Consider the following 17,440-nt stretch of genomic DNA (forward strand, 5'->3'; position numbering starts at 1 on the left):
ATTCGTACACCTTCTCTGAACCGTCCATGTTCATGCAAGTATCATAATCTTCCACCATGTTAGTTCGTTTTTTTTCTCCTTTTTTTTTTTGTGGGTGGTTTCTCGGAGTACCTATCAGTCAACCATTTCAGCTTAAGAATCAAAGTGGCAGCACCAGTTGCCCTTCCGCTAGTTGAGCAGGTGAACGTTGTCTTGTCCCCAGGCGCTAATGCGCACACTTCGCCATGCTTCCATCACCGACCTCCTTCCCTTGCACCAGATATATAAAGCCACATGTTCGCTGTGCTTTTTTCTTGATTGTATTGCTTTGAGCTCAATCTCGGACGGCGAGTGTGGCAATGGCCTGTCCTTGGATGTTTGGCATTCTTGTCTCCTATCTGCTTGTGCAATGTTGTCGCGATGCGGGGGTTCTTGCCTCCAGCAATGTGAGCAAATCCTAACTAGTCCAGTTGCTGTTGTGGGTGCATTTTGTGCTGACTTACTGTTCGACGGAATTTCTATGTGGTTTTGATATGTGGGTTTTCCTCTAGGCTTACATCGTGTACGTGGGAGCTGGCCAACATGATGAACCAGAGCTGGTTCCAGAGTCCCATCATGAGATTCTATCAGGCATTTTGGGAAGGTCTTGATTTCGTTAAGTTTTCATTGATGGGATTGTATTTCAGTTATTTTGTCTCCTGCATTCTCATCTGTTACAATTTATGTGTCAAATTCGGAAGAAAAACATGCTCGTGTTGTCGTAAAAATGCATCACTTCTCTTCTTTCTGTACACTTGTTGTCAAACTTCCCTAGGTACATCATAAATGGGTATTATTTTTAATTCACCATGGAATCTAGTTATTGGGTGACTTCAAGTTCTTCTTCGAATAATTTGTCTGGTCAGCTGTACAAAGCTCAATTAAGTTTCGACACATTTTTATGCTTCTTTGAAAATTTCGACATTCAGGCTTTTTTTGTAATAATGTTGAGCCTATTCCTTCGGTGTGTTATATAGTTTATACAATGAAGACAAATATTTTGCAGTGGCATCTTAAGAGTGCATATGTTTAATATTTGATAGTGAAGAGGCTGCCAAGGACTCAATTTAGTCATTAATTGCATTTGAAAATTAGGGACTAAGTTTAGTCCCTACCAAAAATTAATCTTCCGCATTTTAGTTTTTAGCATCCATTGCATTACATTTTGCATTCAACCGAACCGGACCGGCAATAGATGAACTTAATTGAATACTTTGAACTTAATAAAGATAAGCCCACGGTGACATAAATTTAGACTTGCCCATTAATTCTCACGCGTGAAATTAAGGGCGAATGTTTTACGAGGTCAATAATATTGGGCTTTTAAGTAGTCGACGGTGAAAAAAGAATAAAGGCATATACTCAATTAAGGGAAGTGGGTCTCCTGGTGGCCATAATCTTGATCAAGAAAGGGCACAGAATATTTCTTTTGTCTTAAAGGAAAAGCAATGATAATATACTTTGATCTCAAAAAAAGAAAGAGGGGACGTGATAGTAAAAAACGATCAGTTTCTTGGCTTATAAAAAGCTCACCTACGACAATGTTGAAGGGGGGGACTCAGTCAGAAAATTCAGAAAAAAAAATTCCTCCTCACAAGCTCTAGATAACACGTGAGAGGAAAAGCTTGAAGGACGGTGGTCTTGTCCGGTGGAGCTCCCATACGCCATCTCACTTTCCGTCGCCTATCCACCTGAAGCCGACGTCGCTATTCCTCAATCCCAACGACACCACCAGCAGTCCCAGACGTTGCTGCTCATCCCCCGACGTTGATGTCCGCTCTTGAGTTCGAGTTGTCGCCGTTGCTCGCTTTTGCTTGTGCCGACCCAACCTTACCGTTGAAGTAGCCGCTGTCCAGGAGATTGGTTGGCTTTTCAACCAACTTTCGAGCCTCTGTTTGGGCATTTTTCTGGTTGATAATCAGTGCCAAGTTCTCTGCTGTACGGGGAGTTAGTTCGCTGCAAATTAGTGTTCAGATCTGCTCCTGTTCGGTGATAAAAACAGCCTTATTTTAGTGATTATTTGCGACTAATCAGTGCAGATTTTGGCTCACAATTAGGGCGGTCTATCACACTTTCGGAGGGTCAAATTCCTCGCTATTTACGCCGGTTAAGGTCCAAGTTCATTGCTGCAAATTCCTGTTTGATTGAGCTCATAGGCTTGCCGCAAGTTCTTAGCTAGCGGGGTCCGTTTCTCAAGCAACAGGAGCTGCAAATTTTAGGAACAAAAGTTCAAATTAGGAAATTGAATTTTGCAATTACCGGTAAATTTCCTATCTTGAACTTTGGTATATCCACTTGCTTGTTTGAAAATATTTGCATATCTCAGCGTATATTGCACATCTTGAATAAATTGCATAAAAGTGGATATTTTTTCAAAATACAGGTTGATTAGGAAAATTTTCTTACCTAATTCACAACTTGTCGCACGATCGAGAATGTCCATCTTTAAGATTATTGATGGAATACTCGATTAGGCAAGGATTTGAGTTCAATCGTTAATCGTAGGATTACGAATTAAAGATTGACTCAAATATTCGCGAAATATTTCAAAACTTGATTGATATGTCCACTTTCTTGATTGGCATTGATTGGCATATTCACTTTCCTATTTTGACTTGAATTGTTTGATTGTCATATTTTTTAGAATATATCCATTGTATGATGTAATCTTGAAAATTCTAAAAAATTTGCATTCATTCACTTTACATATCTGAAAATTGCATCTTTTAAAGAATAACATCATGTAGATATTGCATATCTAATTTTTTATTTAGGTTAGATTGTATACTAGAATAGAAATTGCATGTTTAAATAGAATCATATGTTTAAAATAATATATCTTCAATATATTAGGGTTTAGGTCAATGTAAACTCTAAAATATACAAGATAAAAATTATTTTGACATAGTTCTATTTTAGGAAATTAATTCATCCGAAAATATATAAAAAAAAAAATCAAAAAATCATTCATCCATGCCATGTCATCCTTGACACGTCATCCATGCCAGGTCATCCATGCCATGTCATATTAGGTTGCATTTTAGCTTATATTGCGTATTAGAATTGCATGTCTAGGTTTTAATTAATATGTCACGTAGTTAATTTAATTAAACCATAGTCTTACTTGTATATTAATTTAATTTAATTTAATTTGCATGCCATCTTGTTAAGTCTTGCATTTAATTCATAACATTGCATTTCATATAGCATAGTTTTTCATGCATTCATATTTAAAAAAATCGAAAATAAAAGAACTATCTTGTATGGCGCATGCTCCCTTGATTATATTGACTTCTGAATGTTTATTAATTGATTGTGCACCCGCATGATAGCCTTTGTTAGTACTTAGGTTAAAATCAATTAATGTTGCTTTCTCAAATGATTTTTCATGAAATAAAATGGTACCGAAAGGGCGTTAGAGTAATCTAGCGTAATCAAGTCCCCGAATTCTTAATCTCTAGTTCGTAGGAATAAAATAGTTCTCCCGCTATTTTATTTAGGTTTCTAATCAACCTACCATAAATGATTAGTGGCGGCTCCAAAATTAAAATATATTGCATGTTAATCAATTGAACCTCAAGTTGCGATTTGGTATGGACTTGGGAGAGTCCGAGTTAGGTTGGTTAAATAATTAACTTGATAATCCATTAGCCTGGAAATTTTCTGAATTTTTAGGTCACGACACACTTGTTGTCAAACTTCCCTAGGTACATCATAAATGGGTATTATTTTTAATTCACCATGGAATCTAGTTATTGGGTGACTTCAAGTTCTTCTTCGAATAATTTGTCCGGTCAGCTGTACAAAGCTCAATTAAGTTTCGACACATTTTTATGCTTCTTTGAAAATTTCGACATTCAGGCTTTTTTTGTAATAATGTCGAGCCTATTCCTTCGGTGTGTTATATAGTTTATACAATGAAGACAAATATTTTGCAGTGGCATCTTAAGAGTGCATATGTTTAATATTTGATAGTGAAGAGGCTGCCAAGGACTCAATTTGTACAGCTACAAGCATGGATTTTCGGGGTTTGCGGCAATATTAGATCATTCTCAAGCTAAGCTTATTGCAGGTGTCATAAATGTTGGCGCAATGTGAGCTCTGATTTTTTTTGGTCTAGCTTGGACTTGCATTGAACCCTGCCGTTATGGTGTAATCGAGACTCTTGTGAAATGAATTGTTCGATGCAGATCTTCCTGGAGTGGTTCATGTGATTCCCAACAGAATTTTCAGTGTGCAAACCACTCGAAGCTGGGATTTTCTTCATGTCAACCCAGATATCCGGAGTGGAATTCTTTCAAGGAGTCACTCTGGAGCAGGGTCTATCATCGGCATGATGGACACAGGTTTGTACTGAGATATGATTTAGCTGTCAAGAGTCTATGTGATGATGTCAACTTTGAGTCTGATTCTTGATTTGTCTTCCCCGTCTCTTTTTCTGTACAATTTTTTTTTTTTTTTGTCGGCTTTCAGGGATCTGGCCGGAATCTGAAAGCTTTAGAGATGACGGTACGGCAGACGCTCCAACTCGCTGGAAGGGGATATGTCAAGAAGGAGAAGAATTTAATGCATCCGACTGCAGTAGGTTGGACTACTTTATGTGCATTCATCACGGTGTAGCACTCTGATAAATTCATTGCTTCGTTTTCCTGATCATGAACTCATTAGCCTCTGCTAATGGACATGATGATAGAATGCATGTGGTGAGGCAGTGATAGATGTATGTAATATAAATCCCAACATTTCTGTGACTTCAATGGTCCACATGTTTCATGATGCTACAACAGTGTCATGTGAACTGTCGTTGAGGAAAGTTCTGGAGGGAAAGATATCACCAGGATCTACTGACAATCTTACATGACACTTTGGGCAGGAAGATCATCGGCGCACGTTGGTACGTCAAAGGGTACGAAGCTGAATTCAGCAAGCTCAACACGATCCAGGGAGTCGAATTCTTGTCTCCCCGAGATGCTGTTGGCCATGGCACGCACACATCTTCAACTGCCGCTGGATCGTTGGTGGAAAATGTGAGTTTTGCCGGACTAGCTCGAGGACTGGCTAGAGGGGGTGCTCCGGCGGCTTGGTTGCCTGTCTATAAAATCTGTTGGTCTACTGGTGGATGCAGTTCGACCGATCTTCTCGCTGCATTTGATGATGCAATTTCTGATGGTGTAGATGTTCTTTCGGTATCTCTTGGCGCGTCTCCTCCACTCCCTAGTTATGTCGATGATACTTTGGCGATAGGTTCCTTCCATGCTGTAGCCAAAGGAATCACAGTGGTGTGCTCGGGTGGAAACTCGGGTCCTTACCCACAAACCGTAATAAATACTGCTCCGTGGATTATAACTGTCGCCGCCAGCAGAATTGATAGAGCCTTTCCTACTGCGATCACATTGGGAAACAACCAGACTTTCGTGGTCCTTTTCTCATTCCATTCCTGTTCTCAGTTTAAGTGCATCAGTATTATCGTTATGTAGACTTTGGCATAATTGGAAAGAAAGTTCTGCATAACTAGTTATCCAAAGGGTAAGTTGGTGGGATTCAGAGGAGGAAAAATGATAAAGATGAGGATGAATTCAATGTAGAAATGTTTTAGATAGAATTTATGAATACGTGGTGGATGTTCTTGTTTAATATGATTCAGAACTAGACATGTTTTGCTTTCTCATACAGGGTCAGGCTTTCTATACAAGTGGGCTCAGGGACAGGTTTTACCCCATCGTGTATGGAGAAGATATTGCATCTACAAGCTCTGACGAAGATAGTGCAAGGTCAAACAACTATCCCGTCACAGTGTCTGTCTATCGACAAGCTGGCAACTTTTGGATTATATAGTCCTCACGTAGTATAAACAGACAATGGGATGTAAATCTTATTTGTGCAGGAGGTGTGAGGATGGATCACTAAATGCTACTTTAGCCAGAGGAAAAGTGGTTCTCTGCTTCCAATCTCGATCTCAGAGGTCAGCCACTGTTGCCATAAGCACTGTAACTGCAGTTGAGGGCGCTGGATTGATCTTTGCACAGTTTCCGTCAAAAGATGTTTCTGTTTCCTCTCGCATCCCTTGTGTCCAGGTGGATTTTACAATTGGAACTTCTTTGCTTACTTACATGGAGGCAACTCGGTAAGTTCTAATACGACAAGTACTTCATGAAGAATGGAGAATATCATCCTGTTGAAATGTATGAATGCAAACGCGCCGATCGTATATGTTGAACTACTCCCTGTTTTCCTGCACCCTTCACCACCTCACACAGTGATGCCTCCCCTTGGCAATATTTTCGTCTTTGAACAAAAACATATTTGGACAATTGAAGTTTGACGCAATACAAGTGTAAACAAGCAACTTTTTATGTGTATCTATAGGAAGGTGAGTCTCTAGCATTCCCATGTATTCCTTGGTTGATGCTTCAATATATTTTTGAGTAGACCTATGACAGTTTCAGAAGATCCAAAATGCCGACCATTCACTTAACTCACTTCAGTTATCATTTGGTGTGTGGCATGCGAGATTAAATTCAGCGTCTTGCCTCACAGTTTTTCTCTAACAGAAACCCGCTTGTCAAGATTACATCTTCAAGAACTGTCATCGGGAAACAGATATCCCCTGAAGTAGCCGTCTTCTCCTCAAGAGGGCCTAGTTCTCTATCTCCCTCTGTGCTGAAGGTATATATCTATCCCACCCATTTTTTTTCTCGTACTTTCTTTGTTACTAAGTGCTTAACATCTGAAGAAATACGCTGCCTGGTGTTGCTGCTCCTGGGGTTAACATCCTTGCTTCATGGTCTCCTGCATCATCTCAGCTGGATCCCCCACTCAACTTTAAAATGGAATCGGGAACATCCATGTCTTGTCCACATATATCTGGCATCGTAGCACTTCTTAAGGCAATCCATCCATCGTGGACTCCTGCTATGATCAAGTCTGCATTAGTCACAACAGGTTCTTATTCTATGTTTCCTTTTGGTTGCTTCAAATGAGAAAGTTAAAAAGAAAAGCATCTGTTGCTTCAAATTTGAGAGAGAGAGAGAGAGAGAGAGAGAGAGAGCACATTACTTCCCAAAGCGCATTTTGGATACATTACACATGCATCAATCTTTTTGAATTCACTATTAAATCTGATTATCAAAGAATGGTTCATGATTCTCTTAATTAGGACACAAGGCCAAATTCAAGTATTCGAGAACGAGAGAGAGATATTATGCAGAATGCATTTGGTTGCATGCTAATGTGTTTTGCCACTCAGTGTCTCTCTTTCTTGTTGTAATGCAGCTTCTACAAAGGATCAATACAGTCAAAACATTGTTGCGGAGGGAGCACCTCACAAGCAGGCCGATGCATTTGATTACGGGGGCGGTCATGTTGATGCTAACCGGGCGGCGAATCCTGGTCTCGTCTACGACGCAGAAATGTCAGATTATGTATGTTTGCTCTGTTTCATGGGCTACAACAGCAGTGCCATTAGCACAATGACAGGGAAACCCACCCAGTGCAAAGAATCAAGCAATTGCGTAGTGAACCTAAACCTGCCTTCCATTGTCATTCCCAATCTGAAGCAATGGTTGACCGTATCAAGAGTAGTTACGAATGTCGGTCCTGTAAATTCCATCTACACCGCTCGCGTCGAGGCACCGGTGGGCACCTATGTTAGAGTTAAACCATCAGTTTTGTCGTTCAATTCCTCCATGACCAAGCTGAAGTTCAGAGTCATTTTCAATTCGCTGCTGAGGGTTCAGGGAAGATACTCGTTCAGGAATCTGTTTTGGGAGGACGGATTGCACGAAGTGCAGATTCCGCTGGTCATCCGGACCGTCATTGATGATTCCTATGCAGAAACTTGATGTACATGCCATCTCATGTATTATGAAGGCAATAATCATATTCATAGTCCAGGGTATTTGTCAATTCGAACGTTGATCATTCATACGTCCAGCCAGAGGGGTTAGGAACTCTCCTCTATCCTCAGGCGATGAGCACTGGTTTCTGGCTTTCCTGTTGACCTCTGCAATACCCAATGAACAGTTTCCGACAGAACGGTTCATCCGTACAACGTTTGCTTTTCCTAGCAGCAAATAAAGCACATCCATCTTTGTTTCATGCAATTGCGAGCACAGATCAAGCCCAGGATTCCATTAACATTCTCATTCAAGTCAAGAAGTGATCATGAAAAAAGGGTAAGTATTATTACATATGAACATTTAACCTTTTTTTTTGGTCAATCTAATACTTCAACTTTTTTTTTTTTTTAAATCTGGGTAATGTGAGTCTTTGGTTAAATAAAATGTCATGTCACTCGATTTTGCTGATGTGGCTCTGCTCACTAGAACTTAAGCATTGTTGCCGAAATGATTCGCTTATTCAAGAAAAAATATGCCATCTCCATTTACAAGTTAGTCCAATAATATCTTGCTGGAGTCGTCTAAGCAATGAATTCGCGTACAGACATGCGAGAAACGACTTGCATGACCTCCAGAAATAAGCAATTTTTTTTATTTTTTTATTTTTTTGCTGTTGAAGAAAAAGAAGCCTTTCAGAGGAACATAAACAATCGCGATGTCATTATGTTACCAAATCAAAAAGTTCTTGTCGTACATGATGCTACGAATGCCCTGACCAGCACTACTTTGATTTTGTCGGGGGCAAGCAATCGAACCCACCTTGGTTATCCTCGAGTCATGGATGAGAGGACAGTGGAACAAATCACGTGGATTAATTAGGGGAGTTGGGTATATCTAGTTTTTCCCCAAGAGGAGGCGACCGGTACTATTGGTTAAGCATGACATTCCAAACGTGTCCACGTACATCTATTCATAACTAATTTTTATTTTATTTTTTTCCTTTTCTTTTTCTTCTAAGTTGAGTCGGGGTCGGCGTTTGACCCTTGCCGACCATAGGCGAGGGCCGACGACCCTCGCTCAGCACCAACCTAAACTTCACGGCCCTCCATTGTTATCAGTGACCCTTGCCGTACTTCGTAGAAAATTAAAGGAAAAGAAAGAAAGTAATATAAAACCTCAAAATAAAAAATCAGAAAATTATAAAAAAAAATTTATAAATGCTGTCTACACCAAGGCCAGCCCTACTACGCGGCACTTCCTCGTCCAAGTCAGCGATTTTCGGCTAAAAATTGGCCAGAATGATTAAACCGACAAATTGTCAAAAGCTTTAAGACCGAACTAGCACTGATGCAATAGGTGATATGACCTTTTTGATAATTTTTCCTTAAAAAAAAATCTATTTTCAAAATTATAAGTTGCATACCTGCCTTTGGGGGAAAATTTCAAATAAGGACTTGAATTATCATCATTTCTCAAAAAATGGCATAAAACGAACTTTGTTTCAAATAAGAGCCTAAAGTGCTCTCGTTGTTTCAAAAAAGGGCTTAACCAATGACAATTTCATCATTTTTTTCCCTTTTTTCTTTCTTATTTTCCTTTTTTCCTTTTTTTTTTTTTTTGCCCTTCTACCTCACCTAGGCAAGCCAAGGGCTTTTTGGCCTCGTCCATGCCGGACTTGGGCGACGGTTGCCCTTGCCTCACCGAGCTCAAGGGCAACCTCACCTAGGTGAGGCAACCCTTGTCGGTGGCTGACCACCGGAGAGAAGAAAGGAAAAAAAAAGGAAAAGAAAAATAAAAACGAAATTGGCGAAAATGCTTTTGACCGGGTCATTCTTTGAAATAATAATGGTATTTCATGCTCTTATTTGAAAAAAAAAAATAAGGATATTTTGGATCATTATTTGAAATTTTCCCTTACTCTGGCAAAACTATCCACTTGTCAAAAACATAAATCTCTCTCTCACACGCAACATCGGGCCTTGGGGTGGCGGCCACGGCCGCATTAGATTTGAGCTGGCTGCCATGGTCTTGCTAGATCTGAAATTGCGGCCTTGAAGCTCACGGCCATGGCGGCAAATCTGGATTGAGTGACAAGGGTCGACGACTAAAAACAGTTTTAGAGAATCAGAACGCATTTGATAATTGCATAAAATTTTTGTTCCTAAAATAAAAACATGTTTGGTAATTGCACATAATTTATGTTCCCAAAAACAATTGCTCTTCCCAATTTTGTCATATAAGTCAAGTAATTACGTAGTTACTTTGTAAAATTTCATTCTACATTTCAAATTAATTGAAGATTAATTCATATTGATTCTTTTATATAACATATTGCATATTGAAATGTAAAAGTAACTATCCAGAATCATCGCAAGTCATTTTCGCCATATTTTGTGGGGTTTCATCTAACTCTTTCGAGCGAGCGGACAACCGCTATAATCTACTCTCTCGTTTTTGCAAGAAAAATGCACTGCACCCTACATTATTGTGCGTTTTTTGTTTCAAGAAATCAAATCTCAGTTTTAATTCATCCAAAACTTAAGAATGAGAGCTTGCTAAGTGTTCACGCCGATTATTTTTGTCCTTTTCCAAAATTTTGTAAAACTAGACTAAGTCTAAATTATATAAACCTAGGCAAAACACAACCAATGAAATCAAGTGCATAATCAAGGAATCATGGCATTGATAAATCACATCATAAAATCCTAACGAAGCCCCGAGGGATTAAAAAATGTGGTTTGAGTTTAATTCAAATGTGCTTATGATTTTCTTTAAAAAAAAATCTATGAAATCTAGGCCCAAATTTATGAAAATAAGGTTAAACTAGCCTAATCTAATCTTCTTCTATTTTTAGGGATTTTTTGAAAATTTTATGGTTTTTTATAATTTTTCCAAATTTTTTTCGAATTTTCTTATTTTTTATTTTTTTAAAATTATTTTATATATTTTCCTTTGAAAATGAGACATTGTTCTGTTTTGGGTAGATGAAAAAAGGGACAAGAGAACTGAAAAAGAAAAGTGAGAGATATGAGACTTCATTCTGTTTTGTGATTCTCAAAAGTGATTCTTTTTTCCGGAACCCACTTTTTTTTTTTTGTTCTTGTTTTTTCTCCAAAGTTGTTTTCAGGAACATAATCAAAATTAGAATCATTTATGTTACTAAACAAGATTCTCATCTTTTTTTATTTTGAGGAACAGAATCGGAGAACCCGAATAGTTGCCATATAGGCCCTAACTTTGTGAAACTGGTGATGATGTAGTCTGACCGTTGATTCTCACCAAATCTTTGTCACCTATCCGACCGTGTAACGACACATGCTTCCCTCCCGTTTTGGAGATTTCTATCCCAATCTAGTTTAGATTTGGGGTTTCTGGATGTATGTTTTTAGGATTTCACTTTACTCGAGTTTCATTGGTGAATAAGTCCAACTTCGAAGGAGATCAGAGGAGCTTTGTGAAGGGTTCACTCTCACAGGTGTCAAATCTATACTCGTTCAACCTTTTTACTCTGCTCAGTAATGATATTGGGGATACCAAACATATGCGCGCCTTGCCGATAGGCAAAGCTATAGCAACAGATGGAGTTCTCGGTATGTGCTCATTACTGAAAACGGATTTGATGATCGGTCACCGATTATGATGTAAAAAAGTTATAGCTGTGCTCTTTAAGCGTGTAACCCATAATCTTGTTCTGATCATTTCTCTTGTTATCTTGAGCTTATTTTGTTTTGAAGTTGTTTGGTATGCAGTTGAACTGTCTTTCTCTCTTGTATCCCGAGGAGATGAATGAAATGAAATGTTATTTTTTACAAAAAAAAATAATGGAAGACCGATCAACCGTATATCACATATATACACGCAAAGGAAATAAAGGGTCCATTAGAATTGTATTCCCAAACTGTATATCGATGCGTACATCGGCATTAACTTCAATTAAACTCTCGCATGCAATAAGCTTATGAATTATTCTTCTGCTTCTTTGTAAGTACACGCTCATATGATGAATCCGGCCTCCGTAAAATAGGTCACGTGCTGCCACGTGATCGGAGCTCCAAGCAAAATTCGTTTGGAGTCAATGCCACGACACCCTCCTGGATAGTCGTCCAATACTATCTTATTTAATTAAATATATTCTTGTTTTTCTAAAAATTCAGAAACTACGTCGTATGTTGAGTTACACCGTCCTCCAAAGAAAAGTTTTCACGGAACTTGAAAAAGTTAGGGAACATATTTCTCGTGTCCCCTTTTCAAAGAAAAGAATGCGAAGTAGACTGCAAAATGTCTTTCAAATCTCAGTTGTTACCCATGGAGTCTAGAGAGTAAAAGAATGATGCCATCTCTTAACAATTCTTTAGCAAGATCTATTCTTACCCAGATTTTCATTTTCGATTTGGCACGACACAAATAAGCAGGAGAGTCGATAAGGAACATACGTTGGATGCGAAGCAAATTCGACATTCTTTTACCCTAATTACTTTCTTTTCTAAAAGGCACACGAATCTGATTATAACCTAAAAAAAATTATTGTATATACCCAATTCATGTAGCACAACATAACACGTGGAGTCCGCACAACTCGAGAACGACATGCGCTGGACCCATATGATTTGGCTACGGTCAGCAATTTTCCTATAACTAGGCATTGAAAAATTCAATCGGTCCTGGAACAGAGAAACTCAAGAACGATGTTGCATTATGTGAACTACTATATATTATAAAATATTTTTGGTAAAAAAAAAATGTCAATTAAAGAACCCACTTTTTTTTTTCGAACAAATAAAGAATCCACTGCAATTGAATTGTGTCCATGAGTCTAAGAAGCAGCGAGAGTTCTTGAACTCTCTAATTCTATGTGCTTTTCATGGTGCGTCCATCCCCTTATGATTACAAAAGTTGAATATTCATATGGGAATATTTTAAGTTAATTACTTCGAAAAACCTCACGTCCCATGTAATAAGAGTCAATCAACAAAATGAAATTTAGCCATGCTCGTACAACTCGGACTGCGAAATAATTAAGCTACATACATGTAATATAACATATTTAACTTCTTGTTTGCCAGATGGATCGTCATGCCCAAGAAAATCCGATAATGTCAAACCCCAACTTCGGCATCAACGCAGAGCCACTAAAATCCAGCCGTTCATCTCTGCAATGTCAAAGGAAAAAAAAATGTATAATTGCATGAGACACGTGTATGGCAGAGAGAAACTCGCTAGGCAGACAATAACATAATACATAGTATCGCAGGTTATATACCAGACTATTTCAAGCTCGTGAAAGCAAAACATGTTCCCAAAGAACGAACCAAATTTATAAACCATCACCACAGCAAATCGAGGTCATTCTTCATCAAAGCAGTATCTCGTAAATTTCCAGGAAAATTGCACCGAAAAGGCTAAATAACATAATCGAGTCCTAAACTTTTTAATTGTTCAATAAAGTCCTAAATCTTTTGGTTATTTTCATTAAGTCCTAAGCTTTTATCAACAAATTGTAAATTAGATAATGAGTAATTTCATAATCAAATAAAAAATTTAGGACTTAATTGCATTCCTCACGTGAATTTGGGTCTTGCCATGTAATTTTTGCATAAGTTTTTATTACCAGAGGAGAGTGAATTTGTCGGGCTCGCAGTGTAGGGTCCCACCGAGGATCACCCAATCACCGCCACCCTCCTTGCTGTTCGGAGCCGTAAAGGTGACGTCCATGCATGAGAAGTAGACGTCGGACACGGGCACCCACCACGGACGCAAGTGCAGCCTCTGGTTGGCTTTCGCAACCACGTCGATGGTCACCACCCCGCCCTTCAACAAGCTCACGAGGGCCTTCAAGGTCAAGTTATTGATGGTTGCAATGGTCCAACGGGCCGCTCGGACTGTGGTCACGGTATGGGGGCCCTGAGCGAAGGTGGGAAAGAGGGAGGGACGAGAGAGCCTAAGTTCGCCTTCGAAGCTCTGGAGAAGCTTCCTGTCGGCATACTTAACGGCGATGGGCTTACTAGGGTTCATGGAGAGAGCGATGTTCCATCGGGCGTTGACGTGAGAGGTGGAGCTATTGAGGGATGAAAGCGAAGAGCCCGGGTCGAGCCCAAACACCGGCGGCATTAGAGCCAGTATTGCCAGAAAGATGACCATTAGGAAGCCGAGAAAAGTGGATAGGGCGAATTCGATACGGTGGCCGATGATCGGCTTGTATCTGTCGGTGATGCCCAACGATGGAAACACGAAGGAAACAGTCTGGAGGCTCGGAGCCATACCAAGTTACACTTTGATGTTTCAATTTTTGCAATCTCCACGCTAACTTTGTGAAATTGGTTTTAATGTGCTCCTAGCGTTGATTCCACCCGAATCTTTTTCATACATCTAACCACGTAAGCAGGCGCGACTGGTCACGGAAAGTCAATCAATCATACATAACCTATATACACATGAAATAAAAAATAAAAATAAAGGGGCCATTACAAATTGCGTTTCGGAACTATATTTCGATGCATACATAGGCGTGGACTTCAGTTAGATGCTGGCCGCAACTTCAATCACATGCTATCTTGTTTAATTAAGTATTCTTTTTTTTTCCATGAGGGATAATAATACAGGATTAAAAATTCAAAAATCATATCGTATATTGTGTTACAGTCCGAAAACCACCCTTTTAAAAAAAAAATAATTTCAGGGACATTGAAAAAGTTAAGGAATATATCCCTTATTTTTCCTTTCGCAAAGAAAAGGATGGAGAAGTAAACCCAAAATTTCATTTTTCCATTGGATTGAAAACTTTCTTTCTTTTCTCACCTTCTTCTTCTTTTTCAATGTACAAGTGCTTGGAAAAGTGAATGACTGAGGGAAATATCAGCTTCTTCCTACCGAATTACCTCCCGCCCCATCCCGTGAAATCCAAGAAATTGCCGGCAATTCCTTACGAAACGCGTTCGAGAGTAACTTGGCATAAAAAGTGCACACGATTCCTAAAATTTTTAAAAAGTACAATGAAATCTTAAAATTTGTCATGATAGTGCATTCAACTCCTAAAACTTTCAAAAACTGCAATCAATGAAAGGACTTGATTAGATCAATATAATAAATTTTAGGACTTGATTGCATCTTATGCAAATTTTAGGACTCGAATGCACATTTATGACAAGTTTTATGGCTTAATTTTCAAAAAGTACAATAAAGTCTGAAAATTTTTCATGAAAGTGCATTCAACTCCTAAAACTTTCAAAAAATGCAATCAATGGAAGGACTTGATTTGATCAATATAATAATTTTTAGGAATTGATTGTATCTTATGAAAATTTTAGGACTCGAATGCACCTTTATGACAAGTTTTAGGTCTTAATTGTACTTTTTGAAATTTTATGACTCAATTGTACTTTCATGATAAGTTTTAGGATTTGCTTTCAAATTATTCTTCTATTTATTTGTAAATATGTGCTTATATGACGAATTTGGCATCCGTAAAAATAGGTCACGCGCTGCCTTCTGATCGAAGCTTTGACCAACATTCATTTGGAGTCAATGCCACGGAACCCTTTCGGTAGGGGTGTCAATGGTTTAGATCGGTTCGATTTTTCATAAAATCAGTCTAATTTCAACACATCTTGATTCATCTTGTCTCTCTAGCGAGCAAAATTGTTTCCATCAAACCTGTCCAATTTCACTATATCTTGATTCATCACTTTATTTGACTCTGACTCCATTGTCAAACGAATAATACCTTAAAATTGTTAGGAAAACATAGTGAACAAATGAAAACAAATGGAATCAAGCTCTAAGGCGTGACAATACTCTTTTTAAAGAATTATTTGTCCCACAATATTGCTAATGGTTACCAGCAAAAATCCTGCCGGACACAACAGAGTCTCAATTGAGAATATTAGATAACAAATCTAATATTGCTCTAAAAACTCTCAAAACAATCGGAAAGAATGGTTGTATTTCTTTCTTTTCTTTTTTTGGTGAAAGAAACGAAAATTGGAAGAAGAAGATGTTGACAATGGAGAGAATCATTGAATTTATAAGAAAGGAACACAACTTTTCGCGTCTGAAAATCAGTTTATTCGGACATAGCTTTTTATGTCCAAAAAATAGTTTATTCAAACACAACTTCATTGTCCAAAAAACTATTATGTCCGAAAAATTGCAACCTTTTCAAAGATCGTAAGAAATCAATAGAAAGTTCGAAATTGAAAATCGATAAAAAAAAATAATAACTGCAACTCATACGTGATTAGTCGCATAGCTTCGTTAGGACCCAACAGGTTAGAAAAAAATTATCGCTGATTGTGTCAATTCTTATCCACGCAACCTTAAAAAGTGCTAAGTGTGCCTAATTATTCGCGCACTCGCACACGCAGATATAATGGAGTGTAGCCCCCTTTGCTCATTTCTTCATTTAAAAAACTATAATAACAATTTTTATTAATAACGTATTTCACACTTTCCTTCTCACCCTACATGGGATAAGAAAAACACACTTTTTATTTGTTTTTACGAGCAAACATCAAGAGCATGCTCTCCCTTTACATACGGGCAAAAGAAAAATGCACTTTTTGTTTTACTAATGTTGTTTATTTCCTCCGCGCCCAAGACCACTCCACTCCACCAAAAACCATCCGGTCGCCAGATCTTTGTTCTCTTTTGTCCCTACGAAACTTTCAATATTTTAAAAAGTGGAGCAAGACATTACTCGATGCTTCTTAAACAATTCAAAATCACCACGCATCTAACTATATATATATATATATATATATGTGGAGAGAGAGAGAGAGAGAGAGAGAGAGAGAGAGAGAGAGAGAGAATATAGGCTGTTGGAAAGAATCATCTTGGATTACACAAAGTACATCTACAATCAAGCACAAATGCATATGGTGTTAGGCTAAAACATGGATCATAGCTTCACGATAAAGATCACGCAATACAAGTTACTAGAAAATAAGGTCCAAAACGTTTGAAAATAAGCTCGTGATACCCTCTAAATTAGGGCATTTGATTAGTGCACAAGTGAATCTCTTGCATTGAAAATAGAGGTCGCATGTTCAAATTTCACCAACTATAAGTAAATTGTTCTAAATTAGGACAATTTATGTAGACCAAGTGTTCTCGACTTAACTGGTTCATAGAATTAGTGTGGTGTCCCGTAAATTTCTAGATAGTCGAATCTCCATGCCATGCCTTGGATTATTAGAGTGAGTGGTCGCAAGGCCGATCCAGATTCCATGGCCGGTCACATGGTTTCTGGGAGCATAAGAACTGTCTTCCAAAATCTCTTCTTTCCGTCCGGCAAGCAAAGCTCGTATTGGGTGAATATATATACCTGATGAATCAAGATCAGCTCAGATGTAAGCTGATCCAAACATAGCTAAAAGCAGACTTTCAGTCTAACAAGCTCACTCACCTAAAGTGAACACCGAACTCAGGCCAACCCAGTGGCTACCGCCTGCAAGTTTGAAGCTCTCCAAAGCATGAGAAGGAGGGCTTACTGATGCTTCAACCAGAGAAGCACCCTTCACTTAACCTTTCGCTAAATCTTGCTTTGAACTACAAAGTTAGAAGTCGGCCTGAGCTTGGGAAGACGACGA

At 38.5% G+C, this 17,440-nt stretch overlaps 1 protein-coding gene across 1 annotated transcript; it reads left to right on the plus strand.

Moving 5' to 3' along the window:
- The first annotated feature begins 200 nt into the window (after positions 1-200).
- LOC115732828 (subtilisin-like protease SBT3.9) lies at positions 201-8,075 on the plus strand. Its single transcript, XM_048280510.1, is given in 12 exon segments — positions 201-425; positions 531-622; positions 3,994-4,013; positions 4,016-4,090; positions 4,209-4,364; positions 4,492-4,603; positions 4,892-5,435; positions 5,692-5,789; positions 5,903-6,142; positions 6,570-6,684; positions 6,762-6,960; positions 7,291-8,075. Coding segments are annotated over 12 exon segments (2,307 nt in total). The 5' UTR covers positions 201-338; the 3' UTR covers positions 7,860-8,075.
- The last annotated feature ends 9,365 nt before the right edge of the window (positions 8,076-17,440 follow it).

The sequence above is a fragment of the Rhodamnia argentea genome, chromosome 6 (assembly GCF_020921035.1).
Source record: "Rhodamnia argentea isolate NSW1041297 chromosome 6, ASM2092103v1, whole genome shotgun sequence".
Classification (NCBI taxonomy): domain Eukaryota; kingdom Viridiplantae; phylum Streptophyta; class Magnoliopsida; order Myrtales; family Myrtaceae; genus Rhodamnia; species Rhodamnia argentea.